Here is a 17,906-nt window from a genome sequence, read left to right on the forward strand (position 1 = left end):
GTTGCAAACATTCATACACTCCCATGACTAGAGTTACTGACAGTTGACAGCTCCAAACACTGGTGAGAAAGGAGAGCATGTGAAGGTTCTGGGTACTGATGCTGGCAACGTGCAGTAGCAAACCTACTGGGCAACTGGCTTGGCGGCTTCTCATATGATTAAGCACACGCATCTCCTTAGCTCTTGCGACTCTCTGATCGTAAAACAACTGCATGTTTAGACTTGACGTGCTTGCTTTAGCTCTCTCGTGTGTTTATGTAGTACTTTAAATAAATAAATGAAACGTGCTGTCAAGAGACTGTTCCAGTGAGTTCTTTTCATTCATGGGTTAACCTCTTCCTGTCAGGGATTCTGTTTATTTCTTTGTTTGTCAGAGATAAGTTCTCAGGTACTGCAGGCTAGTTCTGAATGAGCTCTGTAGCTAAGACCGCCCTAAACTCCTAAACTTGCTGCCTCAGTCTCCCACACGGCAGTTTTACAAGCCTGGACCACAAGTTTGCGTTTTCTCTCATTGTTTTGAGGAAGTACAGAGGTAAAATACAAGTGTCAGGACTCATTGATCAGGTGGGTCATGTGACCCTTCATAGACTCTATATTGTTCCCACTGCTGTCCAAGTTACACTCAGAGCCCGTAATTCTGTGTTATCTTGCTACTCAGGTAGGCTGGAAGACAGGCTTATGCAAGTCTCCCACATGAAATGTTATCTTATGTGTGCTTTGATACTATTTTTTGATAGGTTATCAACATAAATCATCTTCCATTACTGCTCTACATAGACATGCCTTAGAAGAAAGCCCTGAATTTCCCTGTACTTAAGCAATCTGGATTCTAACACAATTGCAAATGCCCAGCCCACAGCAATCTAAGCCCCCAAAGGCCTTCAGTTGGAATGTTAAATATTAAGGGCTCTAAGAGGTCCTGACTAAAGTAATTTGATTTATTTCATAACCTAGACTATAATGATTACAGGTTTTTGGGTCAATTAATGCCTATGAAACCCTTGGAGAAATAAGAGCTAGCACTTATTGATCAGTTGATAGTACAAATTATTAACAATGCTGGCTTTGAACTTTTTTTTTAACATCCTGAGAGGTTATGGTATTGGCTAGTCCATTTTTGTGAAAAAACTAAAAAGGCTCAGTCGGTGTTTGCCTTTTCCACCATCCAAGAGTCAGGGCGCGTGGAAACTAGCATTTCACCAGGCTGTAGGGTGCTGAGCACCAATAATCCACTGTGGTGAGACAGTAGTGAGTCTGCGGGAGCTGGGAGCATCCCCCTCATTGGTTCTAAGGAGTGGAAACAATGGAGCATCCTGAACAAACTTTTTAAGACTTCTCAAGAACCACACACAATTTCTTTCTAATCTGTAGCAAGAGGCTCAAGTGTATTTTGCTTGCTTCTCGGCTTAATAAAATAAAAAGTAAGAATAATAAAAGAGGATTCAAGCCCAATGTAAATGCAACAATGTCAGCTTTTTATTTTCTATGTGAATGCTATAAATTATATTAAATGTAAGGGGTTGGGATATTTTAGAATGACATGATTACAATGTGACGTCACCGTTAACTTTATTCCACACCACTGGAAAGTATTTTGGAAGGAATCAATTGGTTGGGATATGTGTTAGGGGCAAGACTCACAGAGAAATTTAGGGAATATGTTTTAGGAGCAACAGCTCATGCAAGAAGAGTTTATAATTTTTCTTTATTATAGAAAATACAGATGTTAACACAGAAATTATTTTAACATCAAACTAAATCATATTTTTATAAGTTTTATTTTATCAATTATAACAATTTAAAACTGCCTCAATAGTGATATATGTTTAAATTGTGAACTTGAAATTTTCTGAGAATTAATAAGTTGGTTGGGATATGTGTTAGGGGCAAGACTCGCAGAGAAATTTAGGGAATATGTTTTAGGAGCAACAGCTCATGCAAGAAGAGTTTATAATTTTTCTTTATTATAGAAAATACAAATGTTAACGAAGAAATTATTTAGCATCAAACTAAATCATATTTTTATAAGTTTTATTTTATCAATTACAACAATATAAAACTGCCTCAATAGTGACACATGTTTAAATTGTGAATTTGAAATTTTCTGAGAATTAATATTAATTAATTATTATTTTCTGCCCTCCTTAACTTCTACACAAGTAGAAAGCTGCTAATTATGTTTCAGTTTCTTATATACTTCTAAGAATAGCAGTGGGTGCATAATTCAGGAAACATTCCCAAAGGATTAGGTCATGTGGCACAATCATTCTTAGGACTCTTGAACCCTGCTCTCAGTGACTTCCAAAAGCAGCTTTGTGCTTCCCCGACCATATGAGACTCGACTAATTCTGTTACATCTTTGTTCACTTGGAATATTTTCATTTTTCGTGATTATCTAAGATAAGAAAATGTGTCTTATGATGGTACTCATGTATTCAAGATTTTATTTCAAGCAACATTTAGAAACAAAGGTGTTAACAGTGTCAGAACCAACGTACTGAGCATCACCACAAAGATGGACGCCTTCTCTTAGGATCTCTCATTTAACTGACTCAGTGTTTTGTGTCCGATGCGGGCGTAGGAATTCTCTCCTTTATTTCCTATTCACCACAGTGTTATTTTGAGAGTTCACGGAGACGTCAGCTGGGTGCATCCATTACCTTTCTGTTTCACCTTGGCTGCTTGCTCGGCTTCCCCTTCGGCATTTCGAGCGTGACAGACATAGTTGCGCTTCAGATCCTCAGGGGTGACTTTCTTGATGCTTAAAATCTGAGTCCTTGTCTCATCTTCCGTTGAAGAATAACTTACGCTACACACAAGGAGAAGCAAATGGAAAATATCTGTAAGATACAATCCTATGCTCTCTCTGTGAATCAGAAAGAAGTAAGTGACTCGAGAGGCCTGGGTGAGGGCAGATGGGGTGCTGATACCACGCACTAACGTAATGCTGGAAAAACCCCGATGCTTGAATCACTGTAACCCTGACGCTTGCCTTGCTCTATCACTTTCTTCTGAGCTAAATCTCACCTTCGCTCTAGACGCTGAGGCACAATGCCTGTGTCGGCTTGCAAAGAACCTTCTGGGATCAGACTTGTTTAGGTTTGGATTCATGATTTGCCATTTAATGCTATGTACTTTGGGCGATGTCACTAAACTTTGCTCATCTCGGCTGTTCTCGGAAGGAGTGTATTATATAAATAATGTACGGGAACACCTGGAGGGTTCAACAGGCATCTGGGCTGTAACAGGATCAGTGCTCCTGTGAGCTACTTTAACCCCATGGTAGCTGTTGCACTGCAGGGACACTGGAAGACTGACTGGCAAACACAGGCAGAATGGTTTTTTGTAAGATGTTGAAACTGCATAGTTGAATCCTAACACAGGAAGAAAAGAAAGAGCTCAGGACGAGAAAACTGTGCTGTGAAATAAATATATCCGAACTCCAGTAGCTCTAAGACCGAGTGTCTTGTGTTTAAGAGCAAGACTTTATTTAATTCCCTTTGAACTAACTGTCTGGGTGGGATCTAAGTATTTCACGCCCTTAGCTTACCTTATTTTCCTTTAGATTAGACCTACTGTCGTTCATTAACGTTCATTTAGAGGCTCGCTTGTTTTCTTCCATGCTACTTTCCTGCTCTGTGGAACACTACAAATATGTCTTCCTCACAGCAAGGTAGAGTAACATGGCTTTGTTATCCTGGGCACTCACTACCTATTATGAAGATGAGACTCACAATTTTCAGAATTCCTGAAATGTCCCTCTGGGGTGGGGAGGCTCAAGATAAAACTTTCATCAATTCTTTCCTGTTCTGTTTCTCCAAAGTCCAGGTCTTGGCATACAATGTTACCTTTATCAGTTTTTCTTTCATTTCTTCACTCAGCAAGTTTGATTTGAATGCTGCTTCATTTGTGTCGCGCCCCTGAACCAAAGGAATCCCCTCAGAATTCCTCCTGTAACCTCCTCTCCTTCTCTGTTACCTATTTATCAGGGACTATTTAGACACCTGATCTGTCACGGTTTGCCCAATGAAGGTTGGCTAAGTAAGGAAAGAGGCTGTTCAAAGTAGACATCTTATAATTTCTACAAAACCTTATGTTACTATTAGGAAAGAAATAGGTTTCAATTGTAGAAATTCAATTAGCTTAAGGTCTCTTTTCACAAGGTGACCAGAATTAGGGTCTTAAATACTTTGTCACATATGTGACCACTGTGATTTATTAGTTCTGGTAGGAAACCAATTCTCTCTAGCCATTTATACCTCATGTATGGAGAAATCTTTCGTCTCCAGAGGCCCATACATACCTCTTTGTTAAATTCTTACAAATACCAAAGTTTACTTAAGAATAAACGGATTCAAACTCTTATATCAAGAGAGGTTTATTGTAGGTTCTAAGAAATTAACTCTTGGGGATTTTTGAACATTTACTTTTAAAAGTGAAATTTAAAGAACAAAAATGTAGTTAGTTAATATTTAATGAGTAATTCTAAGTATCAGGGGAAGACAGGAAAAGCATAGTTACTTTAAGAGAAGAGACACACATATATGTAAGACACAGTATTTATACCCACACTCCAGGATTGAGAAAGATAACACAATACTTTCATGCAACTACATGCCAACATTTCTCCTTCTCATTCATCTTTTGGTTCATGTGGAAGATACACTCCTTATATTTCTAAGTGGGAATGAGAAACATGGAAAGTTTAATGAGCTTAAGACAATATGGTGCCTGCCCTATGGGTTAACTGTGAAGATATCTAGCCTGAAGACAATGTAATTCCAAACTTTGTCGCACAATCGGACCAGTGTGTGTGATTCGGTTGCAAGTTTAATGACCCTGTAGCCCCTGAAGACTTAAAAATCTTGCTAAGCTTTTAAAAGAACAAATAATCACATACATGGAGTAATATTTATCAAGACCTTAGATAGACAAAGATTAGTGCCCTTGCATTCAGCCATACCTTTCATTAATAGTGATGTCAACAGGGACGTCATCAGGCTTCTTTCCATCAATGGTCCACCAGATCTCATTGTGAGAGTCCATAATGAAACTGAAATAGACTTTACAGGGAATAACCAACTCCTCTCCTAAAAAAAGTTAATGCATGAAGTTAACCTATTTTAATCCATCAATATGTATATTTCATATGACTGTATGTGCCTGATTCTCTAGGGGCCACTCTAAGGCAAGCTACAGTAACACCAAACACAAAAGGGTAAAACTAAGAAGAGACGTCAGCAAGTATACATGGAATTACAATAGTGGTCATTTTTAACACTAAATAAGTACCTTCTCAAATGTCAGAAGAACTCTGACGACATACTTTTCAGACCAAACCTCCCCTTTTGTTGTTCCCCTCATAAACAAAGTGTGACTTCCTTATTTTTTTTTAAGTTGTGATAAAACACTGTGACCAAAGCGAGTTATGAAAAAGAACATTTAATTTGGGGTTCATGGTTCCAGAGGGTTAAAGTCAATGACTGTCTTAACAGGGAGCACGGCAGCGGGCCAGCAGGCAAGGTGCTGGAACAATAGCTGGGAGATTATTTCTCATGGAAAAGCACAAAGCAGAGAGCGCGCTAACTCTCTTGCATTGGATTTGAAACCCAAATCCCACGTCCAGCCATGGCTCATAATCCTGTTTCAGAATTCTTCCCAAACAGTTCCAAAAATTGGGCACTAAGAATTCAAATATATGAACCTATGGGAGTGGTGGCTATTCTCCATCAAACTACCACATTGACCAATAAAAGTCTCTCAGTGATGGGTTTTTGTCTGATGAGGATAGAGTGATGACATTCCCTAAGAAAACCTCAGGGGATCCTTCTGTCCAAAGCCTCAGAAACTCAGTTTAAAACAGCAGTTCGAAGCTCTGTGGCTGAGATGGTTTAAGATGCTGGGAAGTTTCACAAACAGGGGCAACAGTGCTAACTATCATGTCAGGACCAGCATAATTACTGTGCCCTTGGTAGAACTGAATACATACAGCTGTCCCTGTTTTCCTTTATTCCTTTTTTATCCTTTCAAAATCATATACTCTTGTGTAATGAATTTTGTTTATTCCATTCCGCTATGACCATTATCCCTCTACTCTTTTTAACACCTTTCCCCAAACAAGCCTCCTCCTCCTTTGACGCTTTTCTCATGGAATCCTGCATTTAATCATGATTGTTTGTGTGAGCATGGATGTGGGTGTCCTTTACTGAAACGCTGGTCAACTTATCAATGACTGTAGCACTGTAAGTGGTTGGTAAGTGACAAGGCCTAAGTGAGAAATTCTCATCACAGCTTCCAGCTCAGGAAACATCGATGGGGACAAAGCAGAAAGGATATAGGAGCCAGGGGACATAGAGGAGTCTACAAAACAGTTACTTAAAACTAAAAGATATACAATTATATGTGTAGATGTTCCTTGAGCCTTACATGAAGAGACTGTGCTATAGACGTATTGACCAGTGATGAGATCCCCATGGTCAGTTGTCCTCTACATTTTGATCAGTGTGTCCTTGCCTGCTACAAAAATAAGCTTCTCTTGAGAAATGAGTACTAGATCCAGCTGTGGGTTTTTAGAGAAGTTAGAGACCATACTGGTGTAGGCACATGGTAGTAGTAGATTTTCCTCATTTGATGGCTTTGCCACACGGCTATGTTTGAAAGTCAGGTGTTGATTGCTACTTCTTGATCAGATTTAAGTCTAATTAGGTGGCCGCTGCTTATCCCTGCTATATAAATACCATTACTGCACCTTTCAGAATGTCTTGCTGTTCTGCTATTGTAGTTCATAGGCTTTACAGATTGATAGGGTTATTGATTGCTTCTCTCTATCGGAAACCTGCATATCTCCTTCCAATAATATGAGAGCTAGGCTTTAGGGAAGAAACTTGTAGGTTAGATTTAGATGGATTCCTCCAAGTTCTGTGTTCAAAGTCTGCTGCATGGTCAGTGGTAGGGCCTGACTTTCAATTTCTGAGAGGTGATAAAGGAAAAGAGCAAAAACATGTATTGTTTGAGCAGCTTTTTGGACTCTTCTGCCCAACAACTTGAAAGGAGATTTCTCATGCCACTGGGCCTTTTATTAAAGAGTCTGTGCTTTTGGGGGAGGAGCATTTTCAACCCAAATGGCATAACTTTAAATAAACACATGCACACACATACATACATGTGTTTTGTTACATTATATATATATATATATTATATAAATTAAAAATATATACAGCTTGAAAAAATATCCTTGAGGTTACATAATTCTCCACCTCCCCTCTCCTATGTTGCCTTCTTCCCTCCTTCCCACGAAAGTTTTTCTTTGCCTAGGTATTCTTAATGAAACACCATGAAGTCTTTTAAAAAATTAATGTTCTACAAAAGCAAAAGCTGACTTTTCTACATATTAAAGGTTATTTGTTGGTCAAAGTGTTAGTAAGAACTAGGTAAGGACTTGACCTGGACTGGAACTTTCATGCCAGCCTGCTGAGATAATTGTTTTGTGTTTAGTCTCAGTTCACTATTGCCCGGACTCTGAAGACACCTCTAATTATCTTGGACTTGGCAGACTAACAATTACTCCAGACCTTCCACTCCAATATGTGGCTTCTCTAACTTCCCCTTATAGACTCTTAGAGCATTGCTTCACTAAGAAAGGTAAAATCAAGATGCATTCAGGAATGCTTTTGAAGTGTGGCATGCTACGTAGATGAAGCATGCTTGGGTGAGTGATGGATTTTACTTCAGTAGTGGCAAGAGTTCGAATTACTACACAAACCCCGTAGTAACTCTAGAAAATGCAGTTCCACCTGAGGTTGGCCAACTTTCTTCACACGCCCTGTGCTCTTTACAAGACAAATCACATATGAGAACTCATGAGAACGCTCCCTTTTGGGACCTCATCACACAATCTCTGGCTCTATAACCTTCAGTCCTCACTTCTGTATTTCTCACTGCATCTAGAATGGTTTTTAGAACATTATATAAAAGTGTTAGAATTTTCTGTGACTTTTCTAATCTACCATAGGAGATTCGTTTCTGTTCAAAAGAAAAAATCTCTTCCTTGGTAATTTATGAATGATTTCTTTCTAGATTGAAAAGTTATGAAAACGTATAGGTGGCCCAGGGAGGCAAGACGACCATTGGACAGTGTTTGAATCCTGTGCTCATGGATCTGTTAGTCCCACGATATTCTCAGATTGGTTTCCATGCTCCATGCTCAGAAGAGGAAGCAGAGGCTTAAAATCTGACTTGTGTTCTTATTACAGCCTTGGCAAACCGAAACCATGAGTAAAGTCAAGTTTTCCCCAAACAATAACCACAGAGAAAGACAAGGAACAGAGAATAAATGATGTGACCTTGGGAAAGAAGCTAAACCTCTCAGGCTGCCTTGAGATTGGCGGCAGAGCTGGTCCTCATGTGCTGTGGCTTTTGATCCTGGTTCACTTTAAATCCGTGCATTGGCTTGCATTTAATCTTTACTGCTTTATAATTAAAAGGATCTAACCAGAAGTCAGAAGTACACCTATAGTTACCTGGTTCTTTCTCATAGACAACGCGGTCATTTGGCGAGTAGATATGAGGTGGTACTGCATCCTTTGGTGAGCCTATGATAGGAAATGCAGAAGGAGGATGTTAAATCATTTAGGCTTATGCAAAGCTCTGCGGTAACGTGTTCAACTTCCTGGCATAGTTTGTCAATTCTTGTGAAGGCCTTCAGTCTAATATATACTCAATTCCTGGACTTCACTCATTGAAAATACACAAAATGTGATGTAATAGGAAATATGTATTCATTGCTATTACTTAAGGCTAACATGGAACTCACGGGGGCCCTTTAATTTACTGAGTGCTGTGGGCAATGCAAGCATCTTTCACAGTGGTGTCCTGTTACCCTTAGTCCCCGGTTCCTGAGCCCACAGCATGTAAGTTTCTCATACTCTCTGAGGATGGGCCTGCGCTAACTCCAGGCAGTTAGTATCAAAATGAATCAAACTGTGGGAAACAGATAGTATCTCCAAGAACTGAAGAATTGCTTGATGTGGAAAATTCACACAATTCATGACAGATGTGTCACGAGCACAGAAAAACAGTTTTTCTTTTGCAAGAACCCAGACAAAATACATTGAACCCCTGGAATTTTTCACAAAGGTAGATTGTTTTATCAGTGGTGTTGATTCCCTGTGCTCATGTGACATAGAAATAAGTACTTTCATGTCTTGTTTCTTCTCTTCTTATTCCTCTTTCAATCTCTAAGCTACTTTTATCACAGTATTTGACAGGTGGACCTACCTGGTGTCAAATTAAACCATGCCTATGGATCACACTTATTACCCAAGTATGTCTCCCACAAATGTTCATAATGTTTGGTATGGGAGGTGGGTAAGTGAATGTTTATTCCCATGGAAAGTTTAAAGATACTTCTGTTCTGAATAATATGTCTGACTTATTGATACTAGATTTTTAGCCAAATGTCCATGCATGAAAATTCTGCAGTTTATATGGTCTGTACATATATGTTAAAATACCTTGAAAGACTTGCACTGCAGTGTTGATAAAAATGTATTTATGTTTATTTTATGCTTATGAATGTTTTGTCTGCAAGTATGCCTGTGCATCACATGCATGTCTGGTCCTTATAAAGGCCAGGAAGGGGTGTCAGATCACTTGGGTCCTGCGGAAGAGAAGACAGTGGTTTGAAGCACTAAGGTACCTCTCCAGGCCAGGCACAGTATTTAAGAGTTTAAAGACTGACCAGGTTCTTACTCAGATTTCCCCATATATTAGTCATATGTATGTGACTATATTTCACTTTTAAAGGTAATTTTTAAATACCTCTCAGTATGGTAAATAAAACATCACAATTGCATTGTTAGAAATAAATTACATAAAACAAATTAAGTAAAATACACTCGAGAACCTCTTAGTGGAGTTAAATACCCAATGTGCTGTGGCTTTAAAAAGTGAACTCACGTCATTTGAAAGCTAGTTAAGAATGACTTTTATATTCCATCTGTGTCTGTCAACTTTTACATGTATAAATCAGTGACTAAGAATGCTCATTATTATCTTAGCAGATATAGATAAAACTATGTACTATAAGCAAATAAATTATAAATAACCGCTGTTGTGAATATAATGCCATATAATTTATCTGGCTTCTAAAACACGGATTCTAATTCTATTCTCTTTTCCATGTGAATTAATTACCAACTCAAAAGTAGGCAAAGAAAAGTGGCTATAGAATTGGTTAGTTTTGATTTTATATGTGATGTGTTTAAAGCTTATAATTTTATTTTTTTCTTTTCTTTGCTTTAATTTTGGTAATTTATTTAGAATCTGATAGCAGACTTACAGGAAGAAAAAGTTATGACCAGAGCTTGGGATTTAGAATCTTTCCCCTAACTCTTTTAGTGCCTCTAAGTGGTGTTCCCATCTAATAAAAGATGGGGTATAGAGAAATAGGGCCAAACACACTTCAACATACACAAACCTGTTTAAAAATAATCCACCATCTCCTCTCTTTCTCCCTCCGTCTTGCTATGCAGCTTAGACTGAGCCATGGCTCAAAGTCATGTGACTAACTGATGGCCCTGGTAGAACATGGACAGTTGTGTTCTCATTCCCTAGCGTGTTCCTCGTTCATTCCTGTGTGCAGTAAGTTAACTACAGGTTACTGAACGCTGACTGTGCACATGGACCTGCTCGCGGGCTTTGGGGATAGTGCGCGAATAAGTTCTGTATCTTTTCTTAAATAGAGCTTTCATAATTGTGTGTAACAAGGGGTTGGGGATTTAGCTCAGTGGTAGAGCGCTTGCCTAGCAAATGCAAGGCCCTGGGTTCAGTGCCCAGCTTGGAAAAGAAGAAAAAGAAAAAAAAGAAAAAGAAAAAAGGAGTGCAACAAACCACTAAGAGCCTGAACAAACCCAGTGTCCTTGTGTCACACCCTTGGGAACGGCAACCCATGCTTACCTACCACCTTTACAGTCATCGTCCTGGTGAGGCGGAAGAGCCGTCCGTTCTCCGGATACGTCACCACACATGTGTAATTTCCGTTATTAGAAACCAAGGGGATGAAAAAGCTCAAGTTCATGCCCTCGGGATGAACATTATGAAAATTCACTATTTCAGTACAACCCTGGGGGGAAAAAGTGGTTCATTGTTTAGATACGTCTGCACGCACAACACAGGAAAAGGAGGCTGTTACATCTTAAATTTCCACAGAGCATCCTAAAACCCAGGCTATACGTCATACAAAAGTAGTGAGTTAATCTGGACAGTGTTGCCTTGTTTCCTTGTTTTCAAAGTAACTTTTATGTACAGAAGTTAAAATTCTAATTCACGATATGACCTCAAAATCAAGCTTCCCTGGTCTTCGGTTCAGCTTTCAAATTCTCGCAATCTCTTTTCATAAGGAAACACGGTTAAGGTTTTGCAACAGTGACCAAGAACACAGGAACAACTGCAAGCCATGACTTTAGAAGTCTTTTCGGTAGCTCCTCTCTGACTTGGTTAATTTGGGAATCTGGCTACTTTGGGACACCTCCCATCAGTTTCGACATCTAATTTTGGTATTCTTGGTCATTCTACAGAATTTCTCTATTTCTCACTTTCAAACAACATTTTGTGTTCTTCTCTTTCTTTATTGCATTTTTTCTCAAAAAGGAATTTATTACAAGCCACTTTTAATCTGTCATCCCAAAATATATGAGCCTTATAAACACTCAAGAAAACATTTCTGCTTCTAACTCATATTTCCATATGAAGCAGCTGATGTTTAAAATATAAAACTTGACTGTCTCGTGCAAAACAAACACTACAGTCCTATTTTATAGCTTCTGGCTATGTAGATTTATTTAGCCAAAAAGCCAATATATCGTATGTAACAAAATATACTTTAAACACTTACTTTTCAAATTTGTTTGGTTTTCCTTTTAAAAATTAATAATTTGTAAATGACAAATATATTACATTATTTTTAAGGACATGAAGTCTTTACATTTCAGGGCTTCTATTGATGACTTGTTTTTTCATTTTCTTATATTTCACATATTAGCATTAATGCCCTGGATGCTTATTTTATTTTAACTTCAATTCCTGGAAGGTACATTTTGAAAGATGACATTTACCCTAAGAAACATATTTTGTAAGACTTTGTCAAAGGAAATACAGTTTTGCTTCATGGAGATCAAAGGGAACTGATGCTGCCTCAAGTAAGACGTTTTCTTTCTTTTTTTTTTTTTTTTTGTTTTTTTTTTTGGGGCTGGGGGCCGAACCCAGGGCCTTGCGCTTCCTAGGTAAGCGCTCTACCGCTGAGCTAAATCCCCAGCCAAGACGTTTCCTCAATCAGTTTCACCTGCTGGGTAAGCAGCCTGTCTGGAGATTTGGCATATCAGCACCACAAGGTTACCATGAAGCAGGAAGTCATAAAGGCCGACACCTTATAATCAATTCATGTCAGACATGATTTTGGCTGAGTTTAATACGTCTCTAGGACTCTATTTGACTGGGCGGCACATTTCATTAGAACAGCAGCAAGATAGCATTCCTTCATTGGTTGTTTTAGCTGTTCTTAAATCCCCGTGAAGCGAGCAGATCAGGCTGAATGTGCCCCAGTTTTGCTGATAGAAATAGAAATAAGGTAGATAAAGAGGCATACACGACTACACAGGGCAAGGCGAAAACTCTTTCCCAAACTCTACAATTAAGGTTTCTTGCTGGACTCAGAATTAAAGATGACAAATTCACTCAAGAGCTGGGGCTATAAAAATTACGGCAGGACTTGTGTTTGACATGCACTGGATTGTCGCATCAAATTCTAGTCCCAAACTTACAAAGTCAATAATGTTCTTATCCTATTTCATGAATGAGGAAGCAAAGACCTATAAAAGTCAAGGAACTGATGATGTCTTACAACTTGGGAATTTGAACTTAGATCTATTTGTTTCAATTGTGAATCAAGGTATATTTGTCTCAAAGCTTTTGCTTTTAATCTCACATGACTCCACGTCCTCATCTCACGCTGTGGCCCTGCATCTGTCTCATATCTCTGTACCTATGACTTACCTGTGCAATCAGGTTATACTCCTACATCTGAGACATACCCTACATCTATGCCATATATCTGCAACTATGCTCTACCTATCTCTGTGCCATATTCTGCCCTGTTTCCATGCCATACCTCTGCCTATATGCCATATCCTGTATCCATGCCATACCCTGCATCTATGCCACATTTCGTATCCATGCTCTACCCTGCATATATGCTATACCCGTGCTTCTGTGCTATACCTCTGCACCATGCTCTACCCATTTCTGTGTTGTATTCTGCATCTATATCATACTCCCACATCTATGCTATACCTCGGCACCTATGCTCTACCCATCTCTGTGCCATAGTCTGTATGTGTGCCATATCTTTGCATCTATGCCATACTCTGTATCTGTGGCATACCTTCTGTCTATAACATATCCTGCGTGTAAGCCATGCCTTTCAACTATACTACACCCTTGCATCTATGCCATTTCCTTGTGTATGTGTCATGCCCTGCACCTATGCCACATTCAAAACAAAACGGTGTGATGTTCCCAGTCTGTATAGTTAGAGCCAAACTGAAAAGCATATTCTTCAGCACAAAGGAGCGGATATTTTTACTTAATTTGACGAAAGTATCTTTGAGAATATAATGAAGTCTGCTTCAAGGCTGTTAGGCCTATAGTATTTTATGAAGGGAAAGAGAGGAAGTGTGTTTCATTCTAAATATCTGCATGTGCAGTGTGATATACTGGCACATGGCTGGATTACAAATACATAGTAATTTTAGCCTGTTGTGTTGAGTTGAATCTTTTTTTATACAAATAAGCCAACTATAGACTCTTCAGTATGCGTCCCAAAGATAGTTTTCTTTTATAGAAAATAGACTATTCCTGAATTAAGCTCTACGAAGGTTTCAGAGATGCTTGTTTAGAATTCTGAAGAAAACTGACATGAACAAACATTTGGAGACTCAAAGAACAGAAAATGGGTTTTCAAAAACAAGAAACTACTTAGCACTGAGTGAATGTTCTTTCAGTGGAGCACGCACCACTGCGTGGCTAGCAAGCAGTCCTTCTACCTGGCCCATTAGTTCCTCATTCTGAATTCAAAAGAGAGAAGTTAAAGAGAAGAGCAACTGTCAACCGCATAATGGTTGCTATGGCAACCAACCACAACATGCAAGTAATAACTACAAGAAATGACTCTGGGATCCTGGAGAGGAAATATGTATCCAAGGAAGTGAAGGTTGTGGGTAGGATGATGTCACAATGAAGAAAAGGGTAACTTCTATTAGAGACACCTATTCCACAAAAGGAACCATAGGCAGATATGACTGGAAAAAGGCATTCTGTATTTGTTGGCTTTGTTTTTTTATAGATGTTCAGCCTATAAGACAGTGGGGAAAAATCTTACTAGAGAAAGAAGATTTGTGTTACATTGCAAATCCATAGATTTACTGGAGAAAAAAAAATAATTCTACCATTTGGGTCAAATTTTAAGTAAGCATTGTTAAATATTAAATATTTGCCAAGAGATGGATTTTGGTCAGGATCACTCCTTTGAATGTCCTAGCAGAGTGGCCCTGAGACACATGTTAAGGGGCTTTTATGAACAAAAATCTCATAGGCTACTATCTAGGCCACTGTACTTTCCTATGAGGCCTTACTTTCTAAGAACGACCATGCCCAGCATTTCAGAGTTACCTGTTCTTTGGGCCAGTGGATCTTACAGGATAATTTAATGATATGGAAAATATTGACAATAATTAGGAGAAAATGAAGACACATGCAGAGCACCCAGAGCTGGGAGAAAAGTGACGAACTCTCCTGCATTCTCAGAGTATTTTTTCTACTTGTTACTATTTACCTATCATGTCAATTTCCCTACAATGCTCACCTTTTTCTGGGTAGTTAACTCCAGTTGGGCCAGTGAGACTGGATGAGCACTATGTCTACATGGCCTGAGATTGGACCAATCTTTAGCATATTGAGTTTTGCTTATGTTACAAGATCAAACATATGTATGAAATCATCACAGATATGTGGCATAGAGTTGAGAGCTCAAAGAGTATGTGTGGCGGTGTGTATGTGGACTATTATTACATATGGCATAGCTATTCCAGGATATATTGGGAAATGGGAATCAAAGTAAAAAAAAGCTTAAGTTGTCATGTCTGAATAGTTACAGATAGCTGCGGACACAATGAATCCATGAAAATCCTGGCATAACATAGCTGTACTTTGTTGATTCTGTAAAGATTTTCATAGGCCAGACATTTCCAATAAAGAAAACTCAGTCTTTCAATGTTTATAAATATTTACAATGTCCCTTCTATGTTGTGCCAGGCAAAGTTAAGAGCTAGATACATAATAATAAAAAATGAGATGGCATACATTTTCATGAAGTTTTACAATCCAGTCTAAATCCATTATTCAATCAATTCTTAAGTGCAATGTGGATTGGGCCAGTCTTGTGTGGTAAGATTGATGTTCAAGAGAAAGAAAAAGAGAAACAGAGAGCTCAGACTTAGCACAGAAGAGAGACATAATCACTAAAGGGAGAATGATGAGTTATGAATTAGGTTTCCTCAAAGTACACAGTGGATGATTCATTTGACCTGATTTTAGCTTCAAGGTTTCAAAGATATCAATTTAATTTGGTTTTCAGTTTAAACAATGAATTTTGGGTCAACAGGAGCCCCAAAACTATATGCAAAATGCTGTCAATTCTTGCACAGAACTCTTAAGTGTGCCGTTTTCAAAATATGAACATCCTAACTTCATACCAAAGGTTAAAAATCCCTACATACATGTTATTGAGAAAGCTAAGAGGTAAAAAACCATTCTAACTAATTGATTCCATCTTTCTGTAACACTAAGTCCATCACACAGACACTTCCTAAAAGTATATGCCATGCCTAATGATTTCTGGGCATGGCAGTTTTTACAAATGTCCTTTCCTGAAGTTTTGTCTTAGGTAGGGATTTTATTGCAGTCTTAAAACATCATGACTGTAAAAAACTTGAGGAAGGAAAGAGTTTATTTCAGCTTTCAACTCTCAAGCCACATTCCATTGCTGAAGGAAGTCAGGGCACAGACCTAGAGGGAGGAGCTGGTGCAGAGGCCATGGAGGGGTGCTACTCACTGTCTTGTTCACCTTGCATTCTTACACAACACCAAACCACCTGCTCAGGAATCCTGCTCGCCCTGAGTTAAGTAATCCCACATCAATTATCAATCAAGGGCATCCTTTACAGGCTCCCTGCAGGTCAATCTTGTGTGGGCATTTTCTTTTTTTTATTTGATATTTTATTTATTTACATTTCAAATGTTATACCCTTTCCTGGCTTCCCCTCTGCAAACCTCCCATCCCTTCCCCCTTCCCCCTGCTTCTATGATGGTGCTCTCCCCAATCCCACTCTCGCCTCACCGCCCTTGCATTCCCCGACACTGGGGCAGCAAGCTTTCACAGGACCAAGGCCCTTTCCTCCCACTGATGCCCTACAAGGCCATCCTCTGCTACATATGCACCTGGAGTCATGGGTCCCTCCGTGTGTACTCTTTGGTTGGTGGTTTAGTTCCTGGGAGCTCTGGGGGATCTGATTGGTTGATATTGTTGTTCTTCCTATGGGGTTGCAAACCCCTTCAGCTCCTTCAGTCCTTTCCCTGGCTGCTCCACTGGGGTCCCCGTGCTCAGTCCGATGGTTGGCTGCAAGCAACCACATCTGTATTTGTCAGGTTCTATTTTCTTAATTAAGGGTCTTTCTCCTCAAACACTCTAGTCCATGTCAAGTTGATATAAAAACCAGCACAGGGTAATTTAACAGAAGTAAAAGACAATAATTTAAATATTTTCTGAGAAACATTACCAAATAGTATCTGACAAGCAGTGGCTTATTTTATATTGGATTTGTGAGGAGTTTGGGGAAAGGAACATATTGCATGGAAAAAAATGTTTTTCAATTAAAAGAATTGAAATGGAGGTACTATGCCAAACTTAATCAGAGTGGGCATGAAGACATTCAGCTTTCTGAATATTACTGATGTCTAACCAGCTACATGGCAGTTACCATAACTCAAACATAGAAAACTCTCAATAATGATCCCCCATCTCAGGGAAAAAGGAAAACTGACCTTGCTTTCCCATGACTCAGCAACATGAAAATTGAAATTCCCAACCATAATAATTTAATGGGAGGGGGAGATTATTCAGATTATGAAAGGTATAAAGGCATGAAAACACAAGTCTATAATTAAATCCAATAAAATAACAACAACAACAATAATAATATAGCACACTTATCTCTGATTTTAGCATATGCTTTGGTGGCATCTATGCAACTAAACCAACATTTTCTCACTTCCATCCATACTGCCTTCTGGAAGTTCTCTGATCAGCTAGCTATTTGGAATTCAGTAAATGACTTAGAAAGCCTAGTGTGCTTGCCAGATGAGGAGTTACAAAGCCTGCCTCATTGACAAATGTTTACTGAACCGTTCGTGTCAGGACTGAGTTAGAGAGGCCCTACAGTAAAGAAAACAGGATGACAGATGAAGAAGGACACGGAGAGGAACTGTCAGTTTTGATCCCTTTCCTGCACACCTCAGAAATGGAGACATTTGGTGTTCTATTCTTCTAATAGCAGAATTCTTCTATTCTTCTTGAATTACTTTTCATGTCCCCATCCAGAGTTTGCTATGTCCCACCATCCAGTTCACAAACCAATATATGTTTCAACATTGTCTTTTTCTTTATGATTCCCTGAGATCTATAAGGAACTAGACTCTCCTCTCTATACCAGTCTTAGACAGAAAAGATTTTAGAATCACACAGAACTGGTGTGGGGTCCCAGGCATATTCATATACAGTGTGGACTTTTGAAGAA

The 17,906-nt window shown here is 38.9% G+C and overlaps 1 protein-coding gene across 6 annotated transcripts in view; it reads right to left on the reverse strand.

Moving 5' to 3' along the window:
• Nucleotides 1-17,906, reverse strand: part of Il1rap (interleukin 1 receptor accessory protein) — a 136,722-nt gene that overhangs the window by 25,217 nt on the left and 93,599 nt on the right. For all 6 annotated transcript variants that reach the window (XR_004387657.1, XR_004387658.1, XR_004387656.1 and 3 more), the window contains exons 5-8: nt 10,957-11,122; nt 8,520-8,591; nt 4,964-5,090; nt 2,661-2,809 (exon numbers count right to left, since the gene is read on the reverse strand). Coding sequence is in view for 3 of the 6 variants with exons in the window: in XM_032900048.1 (XP_032755939.1) it covers nt 2,661-2,809; nt 4,964-5,090; nt 8,520-8,591; nt 10,957-11,122 (514 nt within the window). In the remaining 3 variants the exon portion in view is untranslated. The remainder of the gene's footprint in view (nt 1-2,660; nt 2,810-4,963; nt 5,091-8,519; nt 8,592-10,956; nt 11,123-17,906) is intronic.

Source organism: Rattus rattus, chromosome 4 (genome assembly GCF_011064425.1).
Source record: "Rattus rattus isolate New Zealand chromosome 4, Rrattus_CSIRO_v1, whole genome shotgun sequence".
NCBI lineage: Eukaryota > Metazoa > Chordata > Mammalia > Rodentia > Muridae > Rattus > Rattus rattus.